Raw genomic sequence first — 27562 nt, 5'->3', positions numbered from 1 at the left:
TCATTCCTCACCCAGATTTGGTGTGTTTGTGTGTCACCATCAGGCTGACAGTGTCCTGCCCCAACCCCATCACACCACGTGTGTGCCCTGTAGCTCATTAGCAGGGAGAAGACCTCATTTTTTTTCTTCCTTCCCCCGATTTCAGTGCCTCATTTCTGCAGCTGAGGCCCAGGACCTGCTGAGCTAAAATCCAGCAGCCTCACATAAGGGTGGTTGGCAGCACAGCCATGTTTATTTGGGAGTACACGCAGTGCTGGGATGGCCAACAGCGGGCAAAGCTGTGCCCAGCGTGCTGGGAATGCAACAGGCCAAGGTTTTGTGCATCAAAGTAATGCAGGCAGCAAAGTGGCTTGAGCTCCAGGTTGGGACTCTGCAGGATTTCAGTCCCTTTGGAAATCCTTTGGCTTTGTGTTGTGACTGGAGGAGCTACAAAGCACACCGGCCCCTGCTGCTGGCCTCCCCCAGCTCACAACAGGCAGCCTGTACCCCAGTGTGGGACTCTGTGCTTTGTGACTGCACGAGCTTTACACAGACCTGTGTGTAAAAACAACAACAAAAAACCAACAGAAAAAACCCAAGGCAGCCTGCATGTTGAGAAACAAAGGTTTGTGGCAGGAACGGAATGGGCAAGATGACAAAGCATCTTAAACCCACACCTGAAACAAAAGGAGCCTCACACGTAAGCGACGGTCTGGTGGTACAGCACTTCTGGGGCGACGTTTCAGGAGTACAGTCATTGACAAATTAGGTTCCTTGATACAAAGAAAGGTTGGTTTGTACTACAGATGTAAGGGTGTTTGAAAGGAGCCCCCACTGGCTCTCTAGCAGCTAGGTAGAGTTTCTTCTACACATCTACTGGCTCATAGCAGCATATGCCTACAATCCGAGGACACGGTTAAAGTTATGGCTCTAAAATACATCCTCTAAAACTGACAGAAGCAGGAAGGCATCTGGAAAACAATGTGACATTTAAATGGCTCGACACCGTTACAGTATTTACGGCTGTGCAAAACCCCTTCCCTCCCTGGTTACGGTGGAACTGTCACGCAAGGAGCACGGCGCATGCAGATCACCTCCCTGCCCACACCACAGGTGAGTGCCAGCTTCAGGGCTGCTCTGCAGGAGTGCTCCCAGCCACGTTCCAGGTCACTTACCCAGGGGGAGCCGAGGGGTACGGCTGTCTGCTGGGAGGGTCTGGAGGGTCTTGCCAGGGTTACACCATGCACCATGGGCTAATAAGCACACAAGGAAGCGAGAGGAGAGCCACGACCTGCCCTGCGTAACCGGCCGCGTCGCCGCAGCAGTGATCACGGCTTTTATTCATCTGAGGTGAAATGAGGGATGGCTCGGGGACGGCCCAGGAAGCAGGTGTGGCATGATGAGAAGGGAAAAAAGGACTTCTTGGCTTTTTGACAGTACAGCATCCAAACGTGAGGATGGTTTGGTGGAGGGCGTTTCAGCACGCTTCGTTGCACTCCCGGGCTCTGGATGCGGGGAGATTCTTCTGGTCACCGGCCCTTGGAGAGTTCACCTAAAACCTAAGGTCCATTCATCACAATCATCTGTTTAGACCTGGAGAGAGCTGTCCCTCGGCATCTTCGTAAAAAGTGTGTCTGTTAGAATCTCTTAAAATCCCTCAGTCTAGTGCAGGCCACGAGGGGATATAGAACCTCTGTAAGGAGCCTTCGAGAAGGCGTTCCATCCAAAAGGACAATTTATGTAATTTGTTTTTAATGGATCTCGATCCTGGGCTGCAGGAGGATTTCCCTCTGGCTTCGGTGTGCAGCGAGGAATCGTAATCCTCGCCCGCCCCCAGGGTTCCCCCCTCGTCCCCTGATCTGTGAGGCTTAAAGAGGCAGAAGTATTTCTTGTGGCCGTTCAGAGCCAGCACGTAGCCCGTGTAGTCGCGTTCAAGGAAGTGCTTGTCGTACTGATTGGGGATGGGGGCAGCATCCTGTGCAAACTCTAGCAGGTACTCCAGCCACTCACGGTGCTTGTCCAGGCTGAGGAAGGAGAAATGAAGAGAGCTGCTCCTAGGGGGAGAAGAGAGAAGCAGGATGAGCATGGCTCCCAAGTCAGGCTGGTGAGTGTTGGTTTAGCCAACTGGACCCTGTACTCGGCACTGGTGAGGCTGCACCTTGAGTGCTGTGTTCAGTTTTGGGCCCTTTGCTACAAGAAGGACATGGAGGCCCTGAAGCATGTCCAAAGAGGGGAGCAGAGCTGTGAGGGGGCTGGAGCACAGTCCTACGGGAGGTGGCTGAGGGAACTGAGATTGTTTAGTCTGGAGAAGAGGTGGTCAAGCATAAATCCCCCCCTGATTTTCCACCTAAGCAGCTTTGCTTATGCAAGGTGTTAAAACAGGAAAGTAAACTCAGGAGAGGACCCCAACCTACCCTGTGAATGTGTAGACTTCCAGGGCAAACTTCTGGAGAAGGGCAGTTTTGGTGGAGTTAGAGAGAATCAAGACCACGTTCATGTGGCCCGGCCTGAGGCGCACCAGGTTACTGTTGTAGTTGATGTCTGTCAGCTCTGTCACCTCGACAAAGCCTTTTTTGGGAACCCTGCTGCAACAAAACAAAGATGGAGTAAAAGGGGAATCAAGCATGAATTCATTCCCCCCTCCTTAAGCTGATCCAGCCCTGTGCCCTGTAGCTACAGCCCGTGTTGGTGGTGCAACCTGCAGAGAGGAAGAATGGATTTATGCAGAGCAAGGAAGAGTGGCTGGATAGAATGAGACCTGGTGTAAAGTCACAGCTTCCCCTGGATTGTCAGAGTCCCAAGTCCATCTCAGAACAGCTGCTTCCTCTCCCATGTTAGCAGGAATCACTTAATAACTAAATTTCTGTATCCACATCCTCTCTGCCCTGCTAACACCACTCCTTCCTGCCTTTCTGCACCCACACTGCCCTTGCAACAACTACTCCATCCACACAGCTCTGGCACTTCTCTACCATGCACTTCTCTACCTACTACTCGCTGTGCTGCTCGTACTACTCTTCACAAACAATAATTCAGCAAAAAATGTTTTTGAAGAGAAAGGGAACCTGTTACTCTCTTTGCTGCAGCTCGTGTCGTTCTTCTCGGTCTTTGCAGTGGTGTCTTTTTTCTCGGAGGCAGGAGAGTCCCTTGTGTCACTGGAATCACTGCAAAGGAAAATGATTCGGGGCTTGTTTTAAGGGCTGCTTTGAGCTGCTGCTGGTTGGACTGTGAGATCCCCTTGGATGTGCACTCACCTGAAGGCCTGAACAATGACAGTGCCAAAGAGAATGAAGAGCGCTGAGAAGAGCAAGGACAGCAGTGGCATCATTTCTCGCCTAAGGGAAGATTTGCAAACAGGTCTGTAAGCAGCACAGTTTTTTCTTGAATTTAAACATGATCAGGATTTGGAGCACTGTCCTGTTCCCATCCAAAAGGAGGACAAAAATGGAACACTTTTAAAGTAAGGCTATGGGGAAGTAGTGGAAAGCATCAAATGATACGGTTGGCATGTTTTCAGGGGCATAATATCACAGTCAACTTCTAGGCCAGAGTACCCAGTACTTCAGGCAGAGACTAATGTCACTGTGCTGCCACTGCTTTTCACCTTAATCTTCAGAGCATACAAGCACCCGTGTACTTGGTGCATTCTCATTTCCTGTTAACCCAAGCCTGGTTCTACCATGCATCTGAATAAAAGGACAGCAATCCTGCTCCCTATTGAGAATTGTCAGTGCCCCTTCCATACCAGTTGCTATGAAACAAGCTGTCCCAGCAGTCCAGGATATAGTCCAGCGTGGAATGGAACCACCGGATAAGAAACATCTGTTTAAGAGAAGGGAGGGGAAAAAAAAAGGCAAATGATAAAGCTGTTATTCCCAGCACCAATGAGAGCCCCAGCCCCTGAACTGAACCCCAGCCCCAAATCAGCTTTGGATTATGCCATGAGCTCACCTTTCCTGAGCAACAACACCTGTAGAGTGTGATTCCCACTAATGAGCATAACAGAATTGTTCAAGGAGGTAACATGCTTGTTAAGTGGCTGGAAAGGCTGTGCACTTACAGGAGCAAGCTCATCATTCAAGTCTTCCAGGACAGTCTCTGAGGAGAGAAGACCAGGGTCCGTTCTTAGCTGGTCCAGGAGATCCAGAAGGATGAAGTTGTCCTCGTTGCTGCCTTGCCAGGCCTCCTCCAAGGTTTTATAGGCAATCTTCCCTGCGTTGTTGCGCCTCTCCAAAATGACCACCTGGACAAGCCAACCACATCAGATGTCTGACAGGACAGCACTTTTACTGAGAAAGACATTAGCTTCAAATCCCTGCCCAGAATTAGGAGTCAGGTCAAGTTACAGCAGCCTACATAGAGCGAAGAGATTTACAACGACAGACAAAAAGCACAGCAGAAGAAAAGAAAGGTAATGGTAATGCTCACAGCTGACTTCCCACGGTACTTCTCCTCATCCATCAGCAAGGCATCTGCAAATTCGGGCTGCCTGTTGTTGTAGATGTGTGCAAACCTCAGTGTGTCTTTTGTGTTGGCCACAGCAAAGGTCAAAAATGCCTCGTAAGCGTCAGCAAACTTATCGCCTTCTCCAGTGAGCAGGACCACACAGTGCCTGGGCAACACAGAGAGATGGAGAATGAAGAGCTGTTCTGGCTGCCAGAGGAAACAGCTGTCCTCTTTCTGCTAATGAGAATGATCCTGAAGGGATGGAAACCCTGTTTGTCATTTTTGGGCTTATTTTTGAAAGCCTGCCTCTGCCTTCCAGACGTTGAGCTCTCCAGGCTGTTGCCCCACTCCTCCTCCCTTCTCCCTGTCCTCTGTCCCAAGATGCGCCCAGTGGAGGCACAAAAGCTATCAAGCTGCATGGATACCCAGCAATCTCCAGTGCAGTCATTTCCTTCCTTCCCTTGGAGACCTTTTATATCTCACTCAATCCAACAAGAGATGGCTTTAGAAGCAACCCAAGAGCCTCGGGGGACAAAATGGGTTCCCGAGGAGCCTTACTTTCGCTGACGGTGTGACTTCTTCACAGGACACAGCTCCTGAAACAGCCTCTGGTTGGTCAGTCTGGCTGCCATGAGGAACTTATTCTGGGAAAGGAAGTCATCAATGAGCTGCTTCTTCATATCCCGTGCCTAGAGAAAAGAAAGAAAGCAGAGTTGGTACCGAGTGGGTTGAGGAGAGCAAAGCTATTCTAAGGCTTCCTCTCACCTGAACAGCTGGAGGATACCAGCCATTACAGTCCTCACTGAAACCCCCAAAGACACTTAGAGGACCAAGAAGTTACCTGCAACTATCCTACAAAGCTCAGACCCCACAGCTGATGCCCACCAAGCTACCTCCCTCATGGGGCTTCGCTCACTGCCTTTGCTGAAGCCAGACGTACCACTGAGAATCAATGCCACTTATTCCTCAGAATGCAGCCAACCAACCTCTCATTTTGGTCAGAGAAAAAACTTTCCTTTCATGGAAGCACTCGGAGAGGGCTCAGAGCTGTACCTGTGCCACATCAGCGGGCTTGTCGATGTGCTCCTTAAAGATCATCAGGGTTGGCGTGTAGACGTTGATGTTGTACTGACTGGACAACTCTTCAGTCCCTCTGAGCCCCACGTACACGTAACCAAAGGACAAGTAATCTCTGTATGCAAAGGCAGTCAGCTGGGTGGGAAGAAAGCACCAGAATGTGTCACATTAGCACAAAAAGAATGCCTTGTCCCCCCAGTGCTCGTGGTGACTTTGCTTATGAACACCCCCCGCTGTTTAAATGCCATTGGGCATGTGCTGGATTTAGTAGCAAGTCAAAATCCAGAGGCAGATATTGCTTTACCTTGTACAGCAACGGCACGACTGGCATGTGATCAAACAGAAGGACGTGGGGCTTGTTTTCTTTCTTCCAGTTAGATAGGAAGCGGATGTAGTTTTTATCTGTAATCTTTAAATGGAGTCACACTGTTAGTTGAACCTCAGAACAGTCAGACGCGTGCAGTGCTGTAGGGTTTGGTGCCTGAGTGAGAACCAGGTCTGAATAAGCTGCCACAGGTATGCCTGACGTGTGTGCTGGTTTGACTCGGCACTGACTGCAGCTGGAAGAGCAGCATACAGACTGCACTGCTGGCCTAAATGTGCAGTAGTGCAATGAGCCCCGTCACAAAGAAAATAAGAGTTACAGAACAGTGTGGTGTGCTTGCTTCCAAGCAGGGAAGCAGGGTGCGGAGCCATAATTACAGCTCTTGAAGCACTTTGGTTCCCCAGTTGGCTCTTCTCATGTCAGTGACACACATCAGGGCTGCATTAATTGGATGAGCAGCTGCAACAGCTAACGAGCTCTGTCTGCCCCAATCAGACGGCAGCCGCAGCGCTGCACGCCCCCCTCACGTGTACCTTTTCTACGAGGTTCCCTGGCAGCAGGTTCTCCACAAACTGCCGCAGGTTTTCTCGACTGACGGCGCTGTGGAAGAAGCTGATCTTCCCGTTCATCAGTCCCAGTATCGACGGCGTGCTGTGAGCGCCGAGGTGGTGGGCCAGGCGCCTCTCGTACCCGGCGTGAACGACCCCAATGCCCACCCCTGTGAAAGGAGAGCAAACTGACCTAAACGATGACCACGAGCCCACGCCTGGACCAGACAGCTGAGTTTGAAGACCCCTTCCCTTGCTCAGCACCACGCTTGGCAGCTATCTGTGTCACGGTCCCTCCCAGCTCTGTGCTTTCCTCACGCTGCAGTCCCTTGGAACTTGTACCGAAAGCTTTATCAAGGGAGAGAGGGAACGTGATGGCCTCTTTTATTTTACCCACCGATGTCACACGTGCTACAGTAAAACCCAAAGGAGAACAAGCTGAGTAAGGAGGGACTGGACCACCTCTGCATCCTGCTGTGTTTTTTTGGAAAGTGCATGCAGGAGACATCAGCACGAAAAACAAAATTTCCACTTGCTCTCTGCATTCCCAGCTTTCTTGTTGGCACACAAATATATTTCCAGTAGGGCTTCCCTTGCAGCCCTGTATGGTGGTGACTCAGGTGCTGTATTCTGCTTGTTCCAAGTTCAGGACAGAGCCATGCAGGATTTACCTATGAGCTTTAATTAATGTGGTTATTTATTACCATGGCTGCTGGACTAAAATTAGGGAGAAAAGGCATCTTCCCCTTGTAGCATCGGGGGTGACCGAGGGAACAACAGTGAAACCACCAGCTAGAAAGAGCTGAAACTGTATGAGTCAGAAGGAAAGCCTAATGTTTCCTTGTTTACAATGCTTAGTCTCATTGATTTAGTTATTACTAACATACAGGAAAGTGTTAGGCTTGTGGCCTAAATCCCTGAGTCCTTCTATGGACCAGCTGCTGGTGGACACCCTTCCCATACCTCATTCTGCAAGGAAATTCGTGCTCAACCCCAACGCCTCGTCCTTACCCAGTGCCTCCAGTTCCTGAGCAACTTCCTTCCACACGGGCTCGATGTGGATGCAGCTGAAGCACCAATCTGAGGTGATCTTAATGAGGTATGGTTTCTTGAAACTATCTGGCACGATTTCATTGATGTAATGTGAAAAATGGAGCAAATACTTCTCGTCGGAGGTGTCACGTCTCTCTGAATTGAAGGGGAAATGGAAGAAGGACTCATCAAAGTAGAAGCCTTCGTGGAAGTGGTGGAACTGGCGCTGCTGGTGCTGGGAATAGCCCTGGCTCTCCCCAGCATCTCCGTAGCGATCAAAGTTTGCCCTCTTTTCCTCGTTGGAGAGGATCTGGGAAGCAAAGGACAGAAGAAAGGTGGCGCAGTGCAAAGCGTGGAGGGGTGGGGACCGGAGTAACCTCGACCCACCCCCACTGTGCCCACTGACCACATCCCTCAGTGCTACATCCTCACATTCCTCAAACACCTCCATGGATGGTGACCGCACAGCTCCCTGTGCAGCTGTGCCAGCACATCACTGCTCTTTCAGAGCAGAAATCACTGCTAACATCTAATCCGCACCTTGAGGCCATCACCTCCCACCCTATCGCTGTCACCCGGAGCAGAAGCCAACCCTGCCTTACCACAGCCTTCCTTCAGGAGCCGTATGGAGCGATGAGGTCTGCCTTGAGCTTCCCCAGCCTCACCCATCCCAGCGCTGCACTCCAGCCCCCTCTCGGTCCCGTTCCTTTCTCCTTTCTGCAGCGCCTTTCTCTTACCTCGTAGGCCTTGCTGATCTGGATGAACTTATCCTCAGCGCCCGGGTCCTTATTCTTGTCCGGATGCCTGAAGCGGGGTTGGAAGGACGAGGCGTTACTCCCTGCCGCGCACCCAGGCCTCCCCGCCCCCCCCAGCCGCAGGTCCCGCTCAGTACCACTGTCGTGCCAGCCGTTTGTACGCCTTCTTGATGTCGGCCTGACTGGAGGAGCGGCCCACGCCCAGCACGCGGTACGGGTCCCGCTCCGGCGCGGCCTGCGCCGCCAGAAGCAGCAGCAACACCAGCAGCAGGCCGGCCGGGCCCGCGCGGCCCAGCTCCATGGCGGGCACCGGCACCGGCCTCAGCCCCGCAGCCGCCGCTTCCGGCGCGCCCGCCCGCCGTCACCATAGCGACGCTTCCGCTTCCGGTCATGTGACGTGGATCGCCATGGAGGAGGCGCAGAGGCGCGCCTTGCGGCGCGGCCGGGTGCGGCTGGTGGAGGGGCTGCGGCCTGAGGCGCTTTGGGGGCCGCTGCAGGCCCGAGGGGTTTTCACCAGCGCTATGGTGGAGGATATGCAGGTGGGCTGCGGGGCGCGGCCGGGGGTCCCGCGTCCTCGCGGTCCGGTGAAAGGGCCTCCTGTCCCCTCAGCTCGGTGACGGGGCTCGGGGTGTCCTCATGTGGGATCCTGGGCTCCGTCAGCAGAGGAGTGGCCAGCAGCGACAGAGAGCTGATGGTTCCTCTCTGCTCTGCTCTGGTGAGGCCCCATCTGCAGCACTGCGTCCAGGTCTGGAGCCCCGAGTACAAGAAAGACAGAGAGCTGTTGGAGAGGGTCCAGAGGAGCCACAGAGATGAGCAGGGGACTGGAGCACCTCCCCTATGAGGACAGGCCGAGGGAGCTGGGCTTATTCAGCCTGGAGAAAAGAAGGCTGTGGGGTGACCTCATTGCAGCCTTCAGTACCTAAAGGGAGCCTACAAGCAGGAGGGGAATCAACTCTCGGAAAGGGTAGATACAAGGGGACAGGACAAGGGGAAATGGTTTGAAGTTGAGGGAGGGAAGATTGAGGTTGGATGACAGGGGGAAGTTCTTTGCTATGAGAGTGGTGAGGTGCTGGAACAGCTGCCCAGAGAGGCTGTGGATGCCCCGTGCATCCCTGGAGATGTTCAAGGCCAGGTTGGATGGGGCCCTGGGGAAGCTGGTCTGGTATGAAATGTGGAGGTTGGTGGCCCTGCATGTGGCAGGGGGTTGGAGATTCATGATCCTTGAGGTCCCTTCCAACCCTGGAATTCTGTGATTCTCACCTCCTCCTCCCTGCCCAGTAGCAGGACTCAAAGTGTCCCCTCACCCCCCCAGCCCTATGGCAGGCCCTGGGAAGGACCCATGTTCCCACAGTCTGATAACAAGCCCTGAGGGATCCAACATCCTCTCAGCCCCATGGGTCCTCGTGTCCCTGTTGCCTGCTGACAGGTCCCTGTGAGTCCCTGCATCACTGCAGCCCAGTGACAAAGCCCTGGTGCCCTCTGTGTCCCTTCCATGCCCATGACATGGCCCATGGCACCCCTATGTCCTCCACTGGCCGTCTGTATGGTGCCCTCTTGTCCTCCCCTTTGTTCCCTTCCATGATACTGGTGGCAAGCTGATTTAGAAAGTGTCTTTTATCCCTGTGTTGTCAAGCTGGGGGTGTCCCCTGGTCCTCCCATCCCCCAGAACCAGGGGTTCCAGTATCCTTTTGTTTCCTGTTGGCTGTGGCAAAGCTGAAGGGCTCAGGAAGTATCACCGAGCCTTGTCCCTGCCTTCCCTCCTCTGCAGAGTGCTGGCACCCGAAGGGAACAAGCACGACAGCTGGTCATAGACCTGGAGACCCGTGGGAAGCAGGCATTCCCAATATTCCTCTCCATCCTGAGGGACACCGGGCACGAGGACCTGGCTGACATGCTGGAGGAGGGGTGTGGAAGCCCCATCTCCCCACCTGTGGACCTGAGGCCTGTGCAGCTGGAGCTGCCTGGAGAAAGGCGTGACAAAAGTAAGTAGTGAGAAGGTGGTTCTTTGCATGGTGAAGTGCAGGATGGGGTGTAGCAGCTGGATTCCTTCTTGGTGTAGAAAATGAAGTCCTGGTTTTGTTATCCTCTGGCACAGGTTGTAGTGGCGACTGCCTGAGTTTGTGGGAGAATGATGTGCTTTCTGGTAGCAGAAGTGTTGAAGCCCCAGCTGTGCTCTACCAGCTTCCTTCTGCTTTTCACATGCAGCCTTTGTACTACTGCGCTGAAAACGGGCTTCACTGTGTGTTTGCTACTCCTGTTTTGCCCTTTATCTGTTGATGCAGCTCATACAGCTGTCATGAGAAACCTCACTGAAGTCGGATAAGAGAAAACCAGAGATGGTTTTGTTCTGCCCTTGCAGTGGCGTAGCTGCAAGCTGTGGTTCTTAAGGGGAACCAGAGCAGTTGAATTCTAATGTGAAATTGGAAGGGGCAGAAGGAGAGAGATGACTTTGCCATGCCATGACAGGTGTGAGCGCTGCGGAACGCTTCTCCATCCCAGTCCAAGCTGAGAGTCAGCGATTTCGGATGCCTCCAGCAGCAGCCCATGGTAAGGATTGTCCTGGAGCCCTGAGGGAGATCTGACAGCTTGTAGAGCTTGTTGGTCACTTCCTTGCTTGAGACACACCGTGCTGGGTGTCTGTGTGAATTGCAGAGCAGCTCAGATGTGTGCTGGGTGGGAGGTGACCCCAACTAAATGGTGTATGGTGCCCCAGGTGGGGGATGAGCATGTGCTTGAGGTCCAGGCTCTAACTGCTGACACTCTTCCTCTTTGTGGTTTGAGAGATGAGAGCCAAACGCTGCTTCTGTGTGTGGTGGGGTGGGAAGGGGTGTCTGTCACCCCTGTGTGACAGATGACAGGAGAAAGTTGGTGTTAATTCTTTGAAGAACAGGTTTAACATCTGACTGTTGAGCGCTAAGAGCTAAATCCCGTTTCTCTGTTTTGTGTTGTAGGTTCAGCTGTTGAGCGGGGTGACCACAGACTGGTTAGTATTCTAGATATTTCTTCTTTCCCATTGTATTTGTCGTTGTGTTGGGGTTCTTTGCTGCCAGTCATCTCAGAGATTCTGTTTGCAAGGAGCTTGTGCTTTAAGAATTGAAAAGGCCGAGCAAGGCTGAAGATATTTAAGTGTTCACCCTCACGATGCAAGGAAGAGAAAGTCCAAAAAAAGGTCTTGGCGTGGCTTAAACTTCTACCTGGACTAAAGAAGTCCCACAGGGCTCCTGAGCTGCTGCTGCAGCTGAAAGCAGTGCTGTGACAGCCAGCCCTTGGTGCTGGGACGTGAGGAATCGTGCTGAGGCTGACAAGGCTGTAACCAGGGCAATGTGCTCAGAGTGGGTCAATCATTAGCCAGCTCCTCCTTGGGATCACATGAACCGTGCTGCAAATAACGTGATATGGTGCTAAATGTGGTGCTGAAGAGTTTCTAGCAAGACAGCTAGTGATTTCCTCAGGCACCAAGTCATTTGTAAAGCAGTGTTTTGACTTTGTAATCACTGTGTTGGGAAACAGAAGCAGAGAAAACAACAGTAAACATTTGTGGCAGCTTTAGGAGGCTGATGGTGAAGCAGGCACTGAGAAATGTGTGTGCTGCCTTCTGACAGCACAACTCACCCCCGAGGCAGGGCAGGGAGTTTGGCTGTGTTCACGTGGCTGGAGTTTGGAGGGGCCTTCCCAAATTAATGTGTTGGAGTTGATGCTGAATCTGACTACGCAGGAGATGGATCTGCCTGTTTTCTTGGCTCCTAGAGCACGCTCCCTGGGATCTCATGGTGATGATCTCAGGTTTGATGAATGTGCCTGAACAACCTGAAAACCTAACCTTGTGGCTAAAGTCGTGGCCGTTTTCCTGTGAATTAGGCAATTCTTTTTTCCTCTGGTTGCACATTTGAATAATGTGAGCATGGAGAACAGACACTCTTATCCGTCCCTAGGCTTAGAGATGTGAAAGAACTGAGAAAGGAGCTGCTTTTAAGACTCCTCTTCCACTTTTACAGCATGTTCCACTGGACTAGCTGGCGAATGCTCTGAATTAGGGGTGTTTAATTGTGACTGACAAGTTCTCTCATGCATGCCAGGTGTACCAGCTGCGAGCAGACCCTTGTGGGCACTGCCTGATCTTCAACAACGTCAACTTCAGCACAGACTCCAATCTGTCAGCTCGGGCTGGCTCTGACGTAGACTGTGAGAAGCTGGAGAAGCGTTTCAAGTCCTTGTGCTTCCACGTCCGGACCCTGAGGAACCTCAAAGCTCAGGTGAGGGTGGCAGAATGAAGACCTGGTTACTCTTCAGGCTCAATTGTGATTCCTGCATGTGATGTATAGGGATGTGTGTGAGTCTTACTTTGTGCCCAGTGGGTTTTGTGGTCTGTATGTGGAGGGTCTGTTATCACACTTTTACTGGACAGAAAGCAGCAGAGATGCAGCTGGGTCTGATAGGGCAGGGCTTGCCAGTCATCTGTGGCCAGTTTAAAGCATGATGTTTTTTATGTAGGAAATTGATCTGGAGCTGCGGAAGCTGGCACAGCTCGACCACAGCACCCTGGACTGCTGCCTTGTTGTCATCCTCTCCCACGGCTGCCAGGTGGGTTTGTGCTCCTCTGACATCATGGGGAGTTCTGATCCTGTGTCTGGGTGAAAGCAGACACGAGGTTCCCTGCTGCAGTACCTTTGCAGAGGTTGGTGGCATTTGGTCAGAAGTTGTTAGCTTCTGAGTGTGGGATCTGTACATCAGAACCGAGTGGGGGGCAAAGAGCAGAAGGAGATGGTGCTGACCTTCATACTGTAGTCCTCGAGGGCTTCCTGATCCTCTGGTTCTGCCTGGGGAGTCATTAGTCATGATTAAGACTAATCATCACAAGGTGTAGACCTTGGAGTTAGAGGAGAAGAGATAAACTGTTCCTAAAAGGGTTGTGTGTTGTGTGCCCCTTGTCCTGGAGGAGGTGGAATAGGAGTTGGGTTATATTGAGGGGTTGGATTTCTGGGTATTGTCTGCTGGAATCCCTTTGCCCTGCTGCAGTATGCATATTTGCACAGATATGAGGAAGTGAGATTTGTTCTCACTTTATGCTTATATGGAAACTTTATGCTAGACAGTGATGGGGGAGGGAGAACACTTGGACAGAGACGGGTTCCCTGTGAGCTTGCCTTTCCTTCTGTGTTAACAGCTCTTGGATTTTCCTCTTCCAGACAAGCCATATTCAGTTTCCCGGAGGGATTTATGGAACAGATGGCAAAACCCTTCCAATTGAAAAGATTGTGAACTATTTCAATGGGTCCCAGTGCCCAAGTTTGAGAGGAAAACCCAAACTCTTCTTCATCCAGGCCTGTGGAGGAGGTGAATCTTTGTGTTGGCAATAAGCTGTTAGGTGTGAGCAGGCTGGTGAGACACAGTTGGGCTTTGTCGTTGTCTTCCTTTCATGTCTGTTGCCCTTTTACCCAGGTGTTTCCTAGCATTCCCACCCATGTATTTCTACTGCTAAGATGGGTTGAATTTCAGGAGCATCTTGCAGGAGGGCAGCACTGGTGGTTTCATTGTGCAGCGGGGTGTTTTAATGTGCAGAGGGGGGCTGTGAGATGGCAGGAGGGCAGTAGTGGCATCCCTTGCCCCACATCCAGGAGCATTCCTCCTGTTGTCTGTGTTTAGCAACAAGGGTAGAACTGTAGAATGGCTTGGGTTGGAAGGAAGGTTGGGAGGTTGGTTGGAAGGGCTTGGTTAGTGGGTAGCCGGATGGCTCTGACTCTAGCAGCACTGTCAGAGAGCAGGAAAGCGTGGTTTTGTTGGAGGATTTTTTCCCCTGCAGTTGTTAACAGAGGATGTATGGCTGCAGAGCGTCTCAGATGTGAGCGAGAGCTGTTGTTGCTGCCATTTTTTGCAGAAGAAAAGGACCATGGATTTGAGGTGGGCTGTGAATCACCCCAAGATGAAACTTGCCGAGGTTCCGTAGAGTCGGATGCGATTCCTTTCCAGGCTCCATCGGGGAGTTTGGACGAGCCGGACGCCGTTGCCAGTTTGCCCACTCCTGGTGACATCTTGGTGTCCTACTCAACCTTTCCAGGTGAGCTACTTTTCCAGGGCAGCCTGGTCTGGTATTAAGTGGGGGAGGTTGGTGGCCCTACCTGTGTCAGGGGGTTGGAGATTCATGATCCTTGAGGTCCCTTCCAACGCTGGGCATTCTGTGATTCTGTGAGATAAGTGCAAATGATTTGCAGAAGCAGTCGGTGCTGAGGGCTTGGCCAGTGCTGGAGACATCCTAATTCTGCCACTGGCTTTTGGAGAAAGCCACCACCAAGCTGCTGTGCCACAGCATAGTGTCCCCAAGAGTCAGTGTTTGCTACTGAAGTTAGGGGCAGCCACCTGTTGGGGGTGGTACGCAGGGAGATGAAGACACAGCAAGACTGACTGCAAGAGTAATTTTCTCGTTTCTCTGCAGGTTTTGTGTCCTGGAGGGACAAGGTGAGTGGCTCGTGGTATGTGGAAACCCTGGACAGTGTGCTGGAACATTATGCCCGTTCTGAAGACCTGCAAACCATGCTGCTGCGGGTAAATGTCTTTTTTCTTAGCCTTATTTGTGTGGTGTTACAGCAGTGAGGGCAATAATCAGAGGTGCCACCTGTCAGGGTAGGCAGGCAGGCTGTAAAGGGTGGTGATACTGAGCATGCAGTGCACCTTGTGTTCCCAGGTGTCAGACATCGTATCCACCAAGGGGAAGTACAAGCAGATCCCAGGCTGTTTCAACTTTCTACGTAAGAGATTCTTCTTCCTGTGCAAATGATGTGGGGTTGTCGAGGTCGCAGTCAACGTGAGGGACAGCTTCCCTGTGGCTGGATGAAAGCTGTCCCTGCTGTGACTTGAACCAGGTGCTCCTGGTGACTGCTGTCTGGCTTTGGAGGGGTCTCTGCTGAGAAATGCAATCTGTGAGCGCTGTCGTTGGGGTGATCGGCCACAAGATGAGGACTGGCCCTGTCCCAACCCGTAGGGACAATCTGTTGTAGGGAAGATGCCGCAGCAGGGGTGTTGGGCTTGATGCTCTCCAAAGGTGCCTTGCAACCGCCGTGATTCTATCCCAGTGGTGGGAAGGGGGAAGGGATGTGTGTTGGAATCCCCCGAGTGTGCCAGCCCAGTGATGGCACTGTGGAGTGAGGGCCTCCAGCTGTGCTGTGGCTGTGCTCTCCTTCCTGGTGCGACTGCAGTGGATTGGAGGAGTGAATGGAACCAATGGCTGGAGTCGATGGAAATACATGATTTTTGCAACAAGGGATTTTTCTGTTTGAGCGAAAGAAAAACCAAAAGGAAAACAACAAACACGGAAACTTTTGCTTTGTACTCTGTCTTCTGTTGTCTCTTGTGTCCTAGAGCGTTAGCTCTAGAAAGCTCAGTTGCGTTGTCGTCATGACCTTGATGCACACAGTCCCCAGTACCTAGGACTACAGATTATACCCCCAAACCATCTTTGGGCAATCAAACCAGAAAGTGTTTCAATGTTTAGTGGCTGTAGATGTGTCCCTGAGGGATGGGATGAAGGGGGGGCGGATGGGTTGGTGTTGGACTTGGTGATCTTGGTGTAAAACTAGGAGGAACATCCCAGGTTTTACAATCTATACAGCTATTGTGCACTTTGGCTGCCAGCTGTTTCCCCTTGGAACGTGTTATTTGTGAGTTAGTCAGTAAATGATGTTTCTGCAACTGCTGTGTTTCTAATAGTCAGAGTAGTAAATGTTTCTGTCAGTCTTGTCAATAGCACAAATGCCTGTCCTTCACCCTAATTGCACCCCACATCGCTGGCACACTGTAAATCGCTGTACTGTAAATAAATTTTTCCAATGCAGGAAAGATTAAAGAAATACAGAGTGCAGAGGGGTAGACTCAGCCCCCTGGGGGCTCCTCTCCCTCCACGTGCTCCCCTTCCACCCCTCAAATAACCACAGGGACACACGAGGCCGGTTGTTTCCCTTTATTGCACACCACCATACGTGATCTGCTCTGCGCATCCTCAGTTCTCACCGATTTTCTGCCAAAGACAAAAGGATGAGACCGTGGTCAGGCCTTCACGTGGAGAAGGACGGAGAGAACACGCACCAAGAGCTCTGCTCTCACCTCGTTGATCCAGTCGATGTAGGCGGACACCCTTGTGAAGACTGATGGTTTCCTGGGGTAGGCGCAGCCCAAGGAGGAGCCGAAGCTGACGATGCCGTGCACCTCCCACACGTCGTTCCGTTGGCAGTTCAGAGGGCCACCCGAATCCCCCTACCCAGGCAGGGCGCCGTGTCACACTCATACAGCCCACAGCTCCCCATCTCCATTCTTCCAACCTCACCGCAGCCATTGGGGATGGCCGGCAGCCCCCTCACTCACGTTGCATGCCCCGACCTGGCCGTCACCACCAGCACACAACATGGAAGTCGTCACCTGGCTGCCCCACCAGGTTCTCTGTGAGCACGTTGCGTAGTCCACGACGGGCAGCACGGCCTGCTGCAAGTCCTCTGCCAGCGGCCCGTTAGCTGCAATGACAGCCTCAAGTTGCACCCATGTCCAATGCTGACCCCATTCAGTTCCCTCTGTGGTCACCCCTCTTACTTCGGAGGGTTCCCCAGCCAGTGACCACGCAGGGGTAGCCGTTCTCCAGCTCCAGCCCGCTGGGTGGCAGGCTGGCAGCCTGGATGGTGGCACTCTCCTCCACTGCCGCTGACAACTTGATCAATGCAATGTCGTTGCTGCAATGACAAAACCCCATAAAACACAGCCAACCAAACCTTGTAGAGGATCGTCAACCAAACCCCATAGAGAACCATCATCCAAACTGAATAGAATGCCTCCAACCAAACCCTGTAGAGCACCACCAAGCAAACCCTTTAGAGAGCCTCCAACCAAACCCTGTAGAACACCACCAACCAAACCCCTTAGAGTGCCTCCAGCCAAACCCTGTAGAGCACCACCAAGCAAACCCTTTAGAGAGCCTCCAACCAAGCCCTGTAGAGCACCACCAACCCAACCCCTTTGAGTGCCTCCAGCCAAACCCTGTAGATAACCACCAGTCAAACCCTGTAGAGCACCACCAACCAAACCCCTTAGAGTGCCTCCAACCAGACCCTGCCAACCCCACAACAGTCCACTGCCAGACCCATCCTCACACCCAGCCTTGGGTTGGCACACCCCTCCCTCCCCCCTTTGCTGCCCTACGTGATGCGGAAGGCGTTCCACTTCTCGTGCACGATGAACTTCTCCACCTCAGCCACCACCGCGCCGTCTTCTTCCTCTGACAGGTTGTGCTTTCCCAGCACCACTCGGTACGTCAAGCTCGAGCTGCCGATAGCCATCAGCATGAGGGCAGACGTGGGGGGTTGTGTCCCCCATGGATGCCCCCCAACCCTACCTGTAACAGTGTGCAGCTGTCAGCACCCAGCTGGGAGAAATGAGGGTTCCTCCACAGGTGTGGCTCCAGCCACCATAGTATTTGTACTGCAGTGAGACCTGGACGGCGGCACGGAGTCACGACAGGTGGTGGCCACCCATCCCCGTGTCACCAACAGTGGAGATGGAGCCCAGGTGGCACACGGTCCCCCTTACCTGCCACGGCCAGCTGTGAGGAACGGCTTCCTCACCGCCCACCACGCGAGAGCCTAACACCGGTTGCACTGCCGGCTGCCCGCGTCCATAGGCTGTGTGACACCAAGCATGGGGACATCAGCATGGGCACGGCCACCAGCCCCACAGACACCCCCCTCCTCGTGCCCTCACCCACCGTAGCCCAGCAGGACGGCGAGACACACGGCCCCCAGCATGGTTGTAGGCTTCCAGTATGGCAGAAGCAAGGAGCCCACCGTCTTATATATGTTTGCTGTGCCACCTCCAGGCCTTGGGAACGTGGCCTTCAGCCTGCTAACAGGTGGCCAAATCCCACAGCTTGTGTGCCCACCTTGTTCTATTTCTTATCGGGACACACCTGGGAATGGATACACTTGTCCCATGTGCAACCCCACAGATGTGGCCCTGACCGCGACCCCAGCCACGAGGGGACGTGGGGGTCCCACACTGACACCCAACCCTGGGCATGGATAGGCGCAACACTTAGGAAATATAATATTTATTTGGGATTTAAAAAGAAAAAAAAAAAAAGAAAGAGAACAACACGGCAAAGAACACATCCATACGACAGAATGGAAGCAGCTGTTGAGACAACACCTTCGTGGGACATCACAGTCATCAGCACAACCACTGCTGCAGGGACAGCAGGTGAGACGCCGTCCCTTGGGGTGCTTAGAAGACAGACAGACAAAAAATAAAGCTTCTCTCCCCTCGGTGGCCTTTATGGGTGTCTGCTTTTTCTTCTGCTTTTCACATGCAGCCTTTGTTCTACTGTGCTGAAAACGGGCTTCGCTGTGTGTTTGCTACTCCTGTTTTGCCCTTTATCTGTTGATGCAGCTCATACAGCTGTCATGAGAAACCTCACTGAAGTCGGATAAGAGAAAACCAGAGATGGTTTTGTTCTGCCCTTGCAGTGGCGTAGCTGCAAGCTGTGGTCCTTAAGGGGAACCAGAGCAGTTGAATTCTAATGTGAAATTGGAAGGGGCAGAAGGAGAGAGATGACTTTGCCATGCCATGACAGGTGTGAGCGCTGCGGAACGCTTCTCCATCCCAGTCCAAGCTGAGAGTCAGCGATTTCGGATGCCTCCAGCAGCAGCCCATGGTAAGGATTGTCCTGGAGCCCTGAGGGAGATCTGACAGCTTGTAGAGCTTGTTGGTCACTTCCTTGCTTGAGACACACCGTGCTGGGTGTCTGTGTGAATTGCAGAGCAGCTCAGATGTGTGCTGGGTGGGAGGTGACCCCAACTAAATGGTGTATGGTGCCCCAGGTGGGGGATGAGCATGTGCTTGAGGTCCAGGCTCTAACTGCTGACACTCTTCCTCTTTGTGGTTTGAGAGATGAGAGCCAGATGCTGCTTCTGGTGTGTGGTGGGGTGGGAAGGGGTGTCTGTCACCCCTGTGTGACAGATGACAGGAGAAAGTTGGTGTTAATTCTTTGAAGAACAGGTTTAACATCTGACTGTTGAGCGCTAAGAGCTAAATCCCGTTTCTCTGTTTTGTGTTGTAGGTTCAGCTGTTGAGCGGGGTGACCACAGACTGGTTAGTATTCTAGATATTTCTTCTTTCCCATTGTATTTGTCGTTGTGTTGGGGTTCTTTGCTGCCAGTCATCTCAGAGATTCTGTTTGCAAGGAGCTTGTGCTTTAAGAATTGAAAAGGCCGAGCAAGGCTGAAGATATTTAAGTGTTCACCCTCACGATGCAAGGAAGAGAAAGTCCAAAAAAAGGTCTTGGCGTGGCTTAAACTTCTACCTGGACTAAAGAAGTCCCACAGGGCTCCTGAGCTGCTGCTGCAGCTGAAAGCAGTGCTGTGACAGCAAAACCATTCCAATTGAAAAGATTGTGAACTATTTCAATGGGTCCCAGTGCCCAAGTTTGAGAGGAAAACCCAAACTCTTCTTCATCCAGGCCTGTGGAGGAGGTGAATCTTTGTGTTGGCAATAAGCTGTTAGGTGTGAGCAGGCTGGTGAGACACAGTTGGGCTTTGTCGTTGTCTTCCTTTCATGTCTGTTGCCCTTTTACCCAGGTGTTTCCTAGCATTCCCACCCATGTATTTCTACTGCTAAGATGGGTTGAATTTCAGGAGCATCTTGCAGGAGGGCAGCACTGGTGGTTTCATTGTGCAGCGGGGTGTTTTAATGTGCAGAGGGGGGCTGTGAGATGGCAGGAGGGCAGTAGTGGCATCCCTTGCCCCACATCCAGGAGCATTCCTCCTGTTGTCTGTGTTTAGCAACAAGGGTAGAACTGTAGAATGGCTTGGGTTGGAAGGAAGGTTGGGAGGTTGGTTGGAAGGGCTTGGTTAGTGGGTAGCCGGATGGCTCTGACTCTAGCAGCACTGTCAGAGAGCAGGAAAGCGTGGTTTTGTTGGAGGATTTTTTCCCCTGCAGTTGTTAACAGAGGATGTATGGCTGCAGAGCGTCTCAGATGTGAGCGAGAGCTGTTGTTGCTGCCATTTTTTGCAGAAGAAAAGGACCATGGATTTGAGGTGGGCTGTGAATCACCCCAAGATGAAACTTGCCGAGGTTCCGTAGAGTCGGATGCGATTCCTTTCCAGGCTCCATCGGGGAGTTTGGACGAGCCGGACGCCGTTGCCAGTTTGCCCACTCCTGGTGACATCTTGGTGTCCTACTCAACCTTTCCAGGTGAGCTACTTTTCCAGGGCAGCCTGGTCTGGTATTAAGTGGGGGAGGTTGGTGGCCCTACCTGTGTCAGGGGGTTGGAGATTCATGATCCTTGAGGTCCCTTCCAACGCTGGGCATTCTGTGATTCTGTGAGATAAGTGCAAATGATTTGCAGAAGCAGTCGGTGCTGAGGGCTTGGCCAGTGCTGGAGACATCCTAATTCTGCCACTGGCTTTTGGAGAAAGCCACCACCAAGCTGCTGTGCCACAGCATAGTGTCCCCAAGAGTCAGTGTTTGCTACTGAAGTTAGGGGCAGCCACCTGTTGGGGGTGGTACGCAGGGAGATGAAGACACAGCAAGACTGACTGCAAGAGTAATTTTCTCGTTTCTCTGCAGGTTTTGTGTCCTGGAGGGACAAGGTGAGTGGCTCGTGGTATGTGGAAACCCTGGACAGTGTGCTGGAACATTATGCCCGTTCTGAAGACCTGCAAACCATGCTGCTGCGGGTAAATGTCTTTTTTCTTAGCCTTATTTGTGTGGTGTTACAGCAGTGAGGGCAATAATCAGAGGTGCCACCTGTCAGGGTAGGCAGGCAGGCTGTAAAGGGTGGTGATACTGAGCATGCAGTGCACCTTGTGTTCCCAGGTGTCAGACATCGTATCCACCAAGGGGAAGTACAAGCAGATCCCAGGCTGTTTCAACTTTCTACGTAAGAGATTCTTCTTCCTGTGCAAATGATGTGGGGTTGTCGAGGTCGCAGTCAACGTGAGGGACAGCTTCCCTGTGGCTGGATGAAAGCTGTCCCTGCTGTGACTTGAACCAGGTGCTCCTGGTGACTGCTGTCTGGCTTTGGAGGGGTCTCTGCTGAGAAATGCAATCTGTGAGCGCTGTCATTGGGGTGATCGGCCACAAGATGAGGACTGGCCCTGTCCCAACCCGTAGGGACAATCTGTTGTAGGGAAGATGCCGCAGCAGGGGTGTTGGGCTTGATGCTCTCCAAAGGTGCCTTGCAACCGCCGTGATTCTATCCCAGTGGTGGGAAGGGGGAAGGGATGTGTGTTGGAATCCCCCGAGTGTGCCAGCCCAGTGATGGCACTGTGGAGTGAGGGCCTCCAGCTGTGCTGTGGCTGTGCTCTCCTTCCTGGTGCGACTGCAGTGGATTGGAGGAGTGAATGGAACCAATGGCTGGAGTCGATGGAAATACATGATTTTTGCAACAAGGGATTTTTCTGTTTGAGCGAAAGAAAAACCAAAAGGAAAACAACAAACACGGAAACTTTTGCTTTGTACTCTGTCTTCTGTTGTCTCTTGTGTCCTAGAGCGTTAGCTCTAGAAAGCTCAGTTGCGTTGTCGTCATGACCTTGATGCACACAGTCCCCAGTACCTAGGACTACAGATTATACCCCCAAACCATCTTTGGGCAATCAAACCAGAAAGTGTTTCAATGTTTAGTGGCTGTAGATGTGTCCCTGAGGGATGGGATGAAGGGGGGGCGGATGGGTTGGTGTTGGACTTGGTGATCTTGGTGTAAAACTAGGAGGAACATCCCAGGTTTTACAATCTATACAGCTATTGTGCACTTTGGCTGCCAGCTGTTTCCCCTTGGAACGTGTTATTTGTGAGTTAGTCAGTAAATGATGTTTCTGCAACTGCTGTGTTTCTAATAGTCAGAGTAGTAAATGTTTCTGTCAGTCTTGTCAATAGCACAAATGCCTGTCCTTCACCCTAATTGCACCCCACGTCGCTGGCACACTGTAAATTAAAGAATCTTTCCACTGCAGGAAAGATTAAAGAAATACAGAGTGCAGAGGGGTAGACTCAGCCCCCTGGGGGCTCCTCTCCCTCCACGTGCTCCCCTTCCACCCCTCAAATAACCACAGGGACACACGAGGCCGGTTGTTTCCCTTTATTGCCCACCACCATACGTGATCTGCTCTGCGCATCCTGAATTCTCACTGATTTTCTGCCAAAGACAAAAGGATGAGACCGTGGTCAGGCCTTCACGTGGAGAAGGACGGAGAGAACACGCACCAAGAGCTCTGCTCTCACCTCGTTGATCCAGTCGATGTAGGCGGACACCCTTGTGAAGACTGTTGGTTTCTTGGGGACGTTGCAGCCCCAGGAGGAGCCGAAGCTGACGATGCCGTGCACCTCCCACACGTCGTTCCGTTGGCAGTTCAGAGGGCCACCCGAATCCCCCTACCCAGGCAGGGCGCCGTGTCACACTCATACACCCCACAGCTCCCCATCTCCATTCTTCCAACCTCACCGCAGCCATTGGGGATGGCCGGCAGCCCCCTCACTCACGTTGCATGCCCCGACCTGGCCGTCACCACCAGCACACAACATGGAAGTCGTCACCAGGCTCCCCCACCAGTCACTCTGTGAGCACGTTGCGTAGTCCACGACGGGCAGCACGGCCTGCTGCAAGACCTCCGACAGCGGCCCGTTAGCTGCAATGACAGCCTCAAGTTGCACCCATGTCCAATGCTGACCCCATTCAGTTCCCTCTGTGGTCAACCCTCTTACTCCAGAGGGTTCCCCAGCCAGTGACCACGCAGGGGTAGCCGTTCTCCAGCTCCAGCCCGCTGGGTGGCAGGCTGGCAGCCTGGATGGTGTCACTCTCCTCCACTGGCTCTGACAACTTGATCAATGCAATGTCGTTGCTGCAATGACAAAACCCCGTTGCTGCAATGACAAAACCCCAAAAACACAGCCAACCAAACCCTGTAGAGAGCCACCAACCAAACCTTGTAGAGGATCGCCAACCAAACCCCATAGAGAACCATCAACCAAACTGAATAGAATGCCTCCAACCAAACCCTGTAGAATGTCACTTAACAGATCCTGTAGAACACCACCAACCAAACCCCTTAGAGTGCCTCCAACCAAACCCTGTAGAGCACCACCAACCCAATCCCTTTGAATGCTTCCAACCAAACCCAGTAGAGCACCGCCAACCAAACCCCTTAGAGTGCCTCCAACCAGACCCTGCCAACCCCACAACAGCCCACTGCCAGACCCATCCTCACACCCAGCCTTGGGTTGGCACACCCCTCCCTCCCCTCTTTGCTGCCCTACGTGATGAGGAAGGAGTTATAATCCTCGTGCACGATGAACTTCTCCACCTCAGCCACCACCTCGCCGTCTTCTTCCTCTGACAGGTTGTGCTTTCCCAGCACCACGCGGTACGTCAGGCTCGAGCTGCCGATGGCCATCAGCATGAGGGCAGACGTGGGGGGTTGTGTCCCCCATGGATGCCCCCCAACCCTACCTGTAACAGTGTGCAGCTGTCAGCACCCAGCAGGGAGAAATGAGGATTCCTCCACAGGTGTGGCTCCAGCCACCATAGTATTTGTACTGCAGTGAGACCTGGACGGCGGCACGGAGTCACGACAGGTGGTGGCCACCCATCCCCGTGTCACCAACAGTGGAGATGGAGCCCAGGTGGCACACAGTCCCCCTTACCTGCCACGGCCAGCTGTGAGGAACGGCTTCCTCACCGCCCACCACGCGAGAGCCTAACACCGGTTGCACTGCCGGCTGCCCGCGTCCATAGGCTGTGTGACACCAAGCATGGGGACATCAGCATGGGCACGGCCACCAGCCCCACAGACACCCCCCTCCTCGTGCCCTCACCCACCGTAGCCCAGCAGGACGGCGAGACACACGGCCCCCAGCATGGTTGTAGGCTTCCAGTGTGGCAGAAGCAAGGAGCCCACCGTCTTGTATATGTTTGCTGTGCCACCTCCAGCCGTTGGGAACGTGGCCTTCAGCCTGCTAACAGGTGGCCAAATCCCACAGCCTGTGTGCCCACCTTGTTCTATTTCTTATCGGGACACACCTGGGAATGGATACACTTGTCCCATGTGCAACCCCACAGATGTGGCCCTGACCGCGACCCCAGCCACGAGGGGACGTGGGGGTCCCACACTGACACCCAACCCTGGGCATGGATAGGCGCAACACTTAGGAAATATAATATTTATTTGGGATTTAAAAAGAAAAAAAAAAAAAGAAAGAGAACAACGCGGCAAAGAACACATCCATACGACAGAATGGAAGCAGCTGTTGAGACAACACCTTCGTGGGACATCACAGTCATCAGCACAACCACTGCTGCAGGGACAGCAGGTGAGACGCCGTCCCTTGGGGTGCTTAGAAGACAGACAGACAAAAAATAAAGCTTCTCTCCCCTCGGTGGCCTTTATGGGCGTCTTTCACCAAAATAAGCCAGCAGCCCAAGGGGAGCCAAGGCCACCTCCAACCCAACGTTGGGTGCAGTGGGATGGGCACACCCGCCTGCTCCGTGGCACCAAGCACAGGGACAGCTGCCACCAGCTTGGCACGAGTCGTGGGCATGATGACACGCAGGGAATGGTGACGGCGCGGCGTGGCTCCTTCCACGTGCCGTGGTCATTGAGCAAATGCTGACTGCAGCTCCTTGAAGGCTGCCTTGCGCTGCTTCATCTCCTCCGCCTGCCTCCTCTTCTCCTCCTGCTCTGCACGGATCTCCTCCTCGAAGCGGCTGCCCTCGGTGACCGCCTGTGCCTGGGGATGGTGACACATTGGCCCCGTCCCCATTGCGTGCAGTATGGCGGCACGTTGGTCATGTCCCCAACGCCCAATGGTTGCTGCTGTGTTGCTCAACACTTACCTTGGCCTCGAAGAAGCTCTTGGCTCCCTTCACGCCCTCCGTTGAGACGTCAATCTCGGAGAGCCGTGCCAGTGCATGCAGCCCGCTGTCCTCCTGCAGCTCACCTGCTGCTGCCTTGCGGAAAATCAGCAGGAACTGCAGCATGGGGTGGGATATCAGCACCAGGGATGTGGCATCCAGCTCCTCGCCAAGGGACACAGCCACAACCCAACCCCTGCGCTCACCTCGCGGAAACTCAGCTTGCTGTCCAGGTCCTCGTCCACCTCCTTGATCATGTTCTTCAGGCCCAGGTGGGTCTGCGGCGCTCCCAGCTTCTCCATCATCAGCTTCAGCTCCATCAGGTCGATGAAGCCATCCTTCCCTGCGTCATACCTGCGGGGAGGTGGTAAATCCTCATCGCTGGGCACATCCTCACTGTCGCGTTGGGCTGCTGTGCCAAACCACTGCTGGTTCTATCCAACCACTAATGGTTCCCAGGAGCATCCTCAGCACTCCCTGCCCATGGAGTGTGGTTTCTGGCACGGGTACCCAGCAGCTTGCTGCCAAGTGTGCCACCAGCTCCGTGCAGCCTGTAGGACTGAGCTGGGCTCTATAGGATGCACTTTCCACTTCTCTTTGCTCAGCCTACAGGAAGCGACATGCAGCTCTGCGGGGCTGTGACTCATTTGTCCCCGCAGCCGCAGCATGGTGCAGCTCACACTGTGCCCCGGCACAGAACCCTCGTGCTTTCCTGCTGGCATCGCAGGGCTGTGAGCTCCGCTGCTGCAAAGCGAGCCCCTGGCTGCAGCTCTGCATCCACTGGGGCGGGCTCTCCTGCGTCGCAATCCTTTAACGCAGCGGGGGAAGGTGGGAGAGAGGACAACCCATGCATGCAGCGAGGCAGGGGCTAGGCTCGGCCCCACACCGTCACCCCATCCCCATGCTCCCCCCCCTTGGTGAGCCCCCTTTGCTTCCTCTCGCTGCGGTGCGTGCAGGCGTGCACGTCCTGCTCTGCGTCCCGTGCTGCTGCCATCTGCCCGCGGGCACAGCACCCACGGCCACATGCTGCACAGTGCATAGGGCTGGGGGGAGGCTGATCCCCTCCTCCTACAGCCCCTATTTTCCCCCTGCACATTTCCACGCCTTTCTGCTCAGCTCCCCTCCCCCCCTCCACCCCCCCACTGACCCAAGCTTGCAACATCACACGTGGGGACGCGTGGGGATGGCACCGAGGATGTGACAACACCACTGCCGCAGCCCAAAGCCGTGTGCATAGCCAGGGAGGGGGTCCTGGGGCTGGGGGGTCCCATGTCCCTTTTCCAGACTGCTCTGAGGGTCCTGGGGTCCCCTCTGCAAGGTTGTGAGGGGGTTGCATCCAGGGGCACCCTTCTGTAAGAGTTTGGAGGGTGGGAGGATGGCTGCAAGGAGCTGAGAGGGGGTCTTGAGACTCAACTCCTGCGCAGAACTGGGCGGCATCGTGGTGAGCCAAGGGGGGTCCCATGGATTCCTTCCACAGGGAGCCAAGAGGGGGTCCCAGGGATGAGAAGATGAGGGGAGCCCCCTGCAAGGAAGTGGGGGAGATCTCCCCTGCAGAGGAGTCCAAAGGACCCCTCCCACCATCAGCCAAGGGCTGGGCGGGTTCTGCAAAGGGGCTGGGGGCTTCCATAACCGCCCCCCTCTCCCTCCATCCCCGCGCAGTTCCCAACCAGGGGCTGCAGGCTTCCAAAGCATAGGGGATACGATCGGGGCAATGGGGACTCTCTGTCCGGTGCTCCCTCCCCGGGGTCTCTGCTGCGGGTCCCATGGGGGGGGGGGTTTCCCCTCCACACTCACTGTCGGAAGAGTCTCTCCATGTCACGGAGCTGCCGCCGGGAGAACTCACGGAACTCCGCCGCGGGGCTGAAGAGCCTCCGGCCGCCCCCGGGCGAACCTTCGCTGCCCACCGCCCGCATCGCTGGGCTGCCAGGGGGCACCGGGGTGGGTTCCGCATCCTGCTGCTGCTGCTGCTGCTGTTGCTGCTCCGCATCCCCTTCCCGCATCCCCAACCGTCGGCCCAGCCGCTCCGCCAGCTCCTCCGCCATGGTGCCCGGATGGATGGATGGGCGAACAGATGCAGCTCCGCCCCGCTCCGCCCCAGCAGCCGCCTAGCAAAGGGGGGGACGGGGGGGACGCATCTTTTCGGGGCACCCCCAGCACCTCCAGGCTCGGGGGTTGCCAGCCTGCGAGTGTTCCCCCCCTTAGGGTCCCACCAGCATTGTTTGATGGTAGACGAATGGCACAGCCCAACCCAAAGCCCCTGCAGACACAGGGTGCAAGAAGGGCATGGATGGGCTTCCAGCTCTGTGTCCACGATATCTGGATCCAGGGGTTGCCCCAAAGTTGAACACAACCATGCTCAGATCTACAGGACAGCACCTGACCCCAAAACCTGCAGCAGGAGCTGCCCGTTGCACCCCACTGGGTGCCCAGGAGCACCATGCCCCACTCAGGGCACAGACCTGGCCCTGCTCTCCCCGGACACGTTCCAGTGCCACATAGTGTAGGGCGAGCACAGCTCATTCTC

General features: G+C 53.9%; 6 protein-coding genes across 6 annotated transcripts; 2 read left to right on the top strand and 4 right to left on the bottom strand.

Annotated features, from left to right (window-relative positions):
• Nucleotides 1-1636: 1636 nt before the first annotated feature.
• Nucleotides 1637-8463, bottom strand: DNAJC16 (DnaJ heat shock protein family (Hsp40) member C16; the record flags this gene model as incomplete). Its single annotated transcript, XM_079545627.1, has 14 exons — nt 1637-2033; nt 2394-2564; nt 3045-3143; nt 3234-3314; nt 3725-3801; nt 4040-4222; nt 4408-4591; nt 4984-5114; nt 5479-5637; nt 5807-5911; nt 6361-6545; nt 7387-7717; nt 8145-8211; nt 8300-8463. 14 exons carry the CDS (start codon nt 8461-8463, stop codon nt 1637-1639), a joined length of 2334 nt encoding a protein of 777 aa, XP_079401753.1.
• Nucleotides 8464-8569: 106 nt separating this feature from the next.
• On the top strand, nt 8570-14934 carry LOC306954446 (caspase-9-like; the record flags this gene model as incomplete). The annotated part of the gene is made up of 9 exons (XM_079545537.1): nt 8570-8701; nt 9931-10144; nt 11114-11145; nt 12239-12415; nt 12654-12743; nt 13349-13496; nt 14038-14217; nt 14593-14702; nt 14842-14934. The coding sequence occupies 9 exons, from the start codon at nt 8570-8572 to the stop codon at nt 14932-14934; spliced, it is 1176 nt and encodes a 391-aa protein (XP_079401663.1).
• Nucleotides 14935-16152: 1218 nt separating this feature from the next.
• Nucleotides 16153-17941, bottom strand: LOC306954445 (chymotrypsin-C-like; the record flags this gene model as incomplete). The annotated part of the gene is made up of 8 exons (XM_079545536.1): nt 16153-16170; nt 16257-16406; nt 16515-16660; nt 16737-16873; nt 17340-17462; nt 17533-17630; nt 17727-17818; nt 17902-17941. 8 exons carry the CDS (start codon nt 17939-17941, stop codon nt 16153-16155), a joined length of 804 nt encoding a protein of 267 aa, XP_079401662.1.
• Nucleotides 17942-18758: 817 nt separating this feature from the next.
• On the top strand, nt 18759-21101 carry LOC306954443 (caspase-9-like; the record flags this gene model as incomplete). The annotated part of the gene is made up of 6 exons (XM_079545534.1): nt 18759-18846; nt 19252-19283; nt 19549-19663; nt 20205-20384; nt 20760-20869; nt 21009-21101. The coding sequence occupies 6 exons, from the start codon at nt 18759-18761 to the stop codon at nt 21099-21101; spliced, it is 618 nt and encodes a 205-aa protein (XP_079401660.1).
• Nucleotides 21102-22269: 1168 nt separating this feature from the next.
• Nucleotides 22270-24046, bottom strand: LOC306954442 (chymotrypsin-C-like; the record flags this gene model as incomplete). Its single annotated transcript, XM_079545533.1, has 8 exons — nt 22270-22326; nt 22413-22562; nt 22671-22816; nt 22893-23029; nt 23445-23567; nt 23638-23735; nt 23832-23923; nt 24007-24046. The coding sequence occupies 8 exons, from the start codon at nt 24044-24046 to the stop codon at nt 22270-22272; spliced, it is 843 nt and encodes a 280-aa protein (XP_079401659.1).
• Nucleotides 24047-24779: 733 nt separating this feature from the next.
• EFHD2 (EF-hand domain family member D2) lies at nt 24780-27080 on the bottom strand (the record flags this gene model as incomplete). The annotated part of the gene is made up of 4 exons (XM_079545593.1): nt 24780-24914; nt 25021-25155; nt 25245-25392; nt 26833-27080. The coding sequence occupies 4 exons, from the start codon at nt 27078-27080 to the stop codon at nt 24780-24782; spliced, it is 666 nt and encodes a 221-aa protein (XP_079401719.1).
• Nucleotides 27081-27562: the final 482 nt, after the last annotated feature.

This window comes from Tetrao urogallus (assembly GCF_951394365.1).
Source record: "Tetrao urogallus genome assembly, chromosome: 21".
Lineage (NCBI taxonomy): Eukaryota > Metazoa > Chordata > Aves > Galliformes > Phasianidae > Tetrao > Tetrao urogallus.
This window is presented reverse-complemented; position numbering and strand designations above follow the sequence as displayed.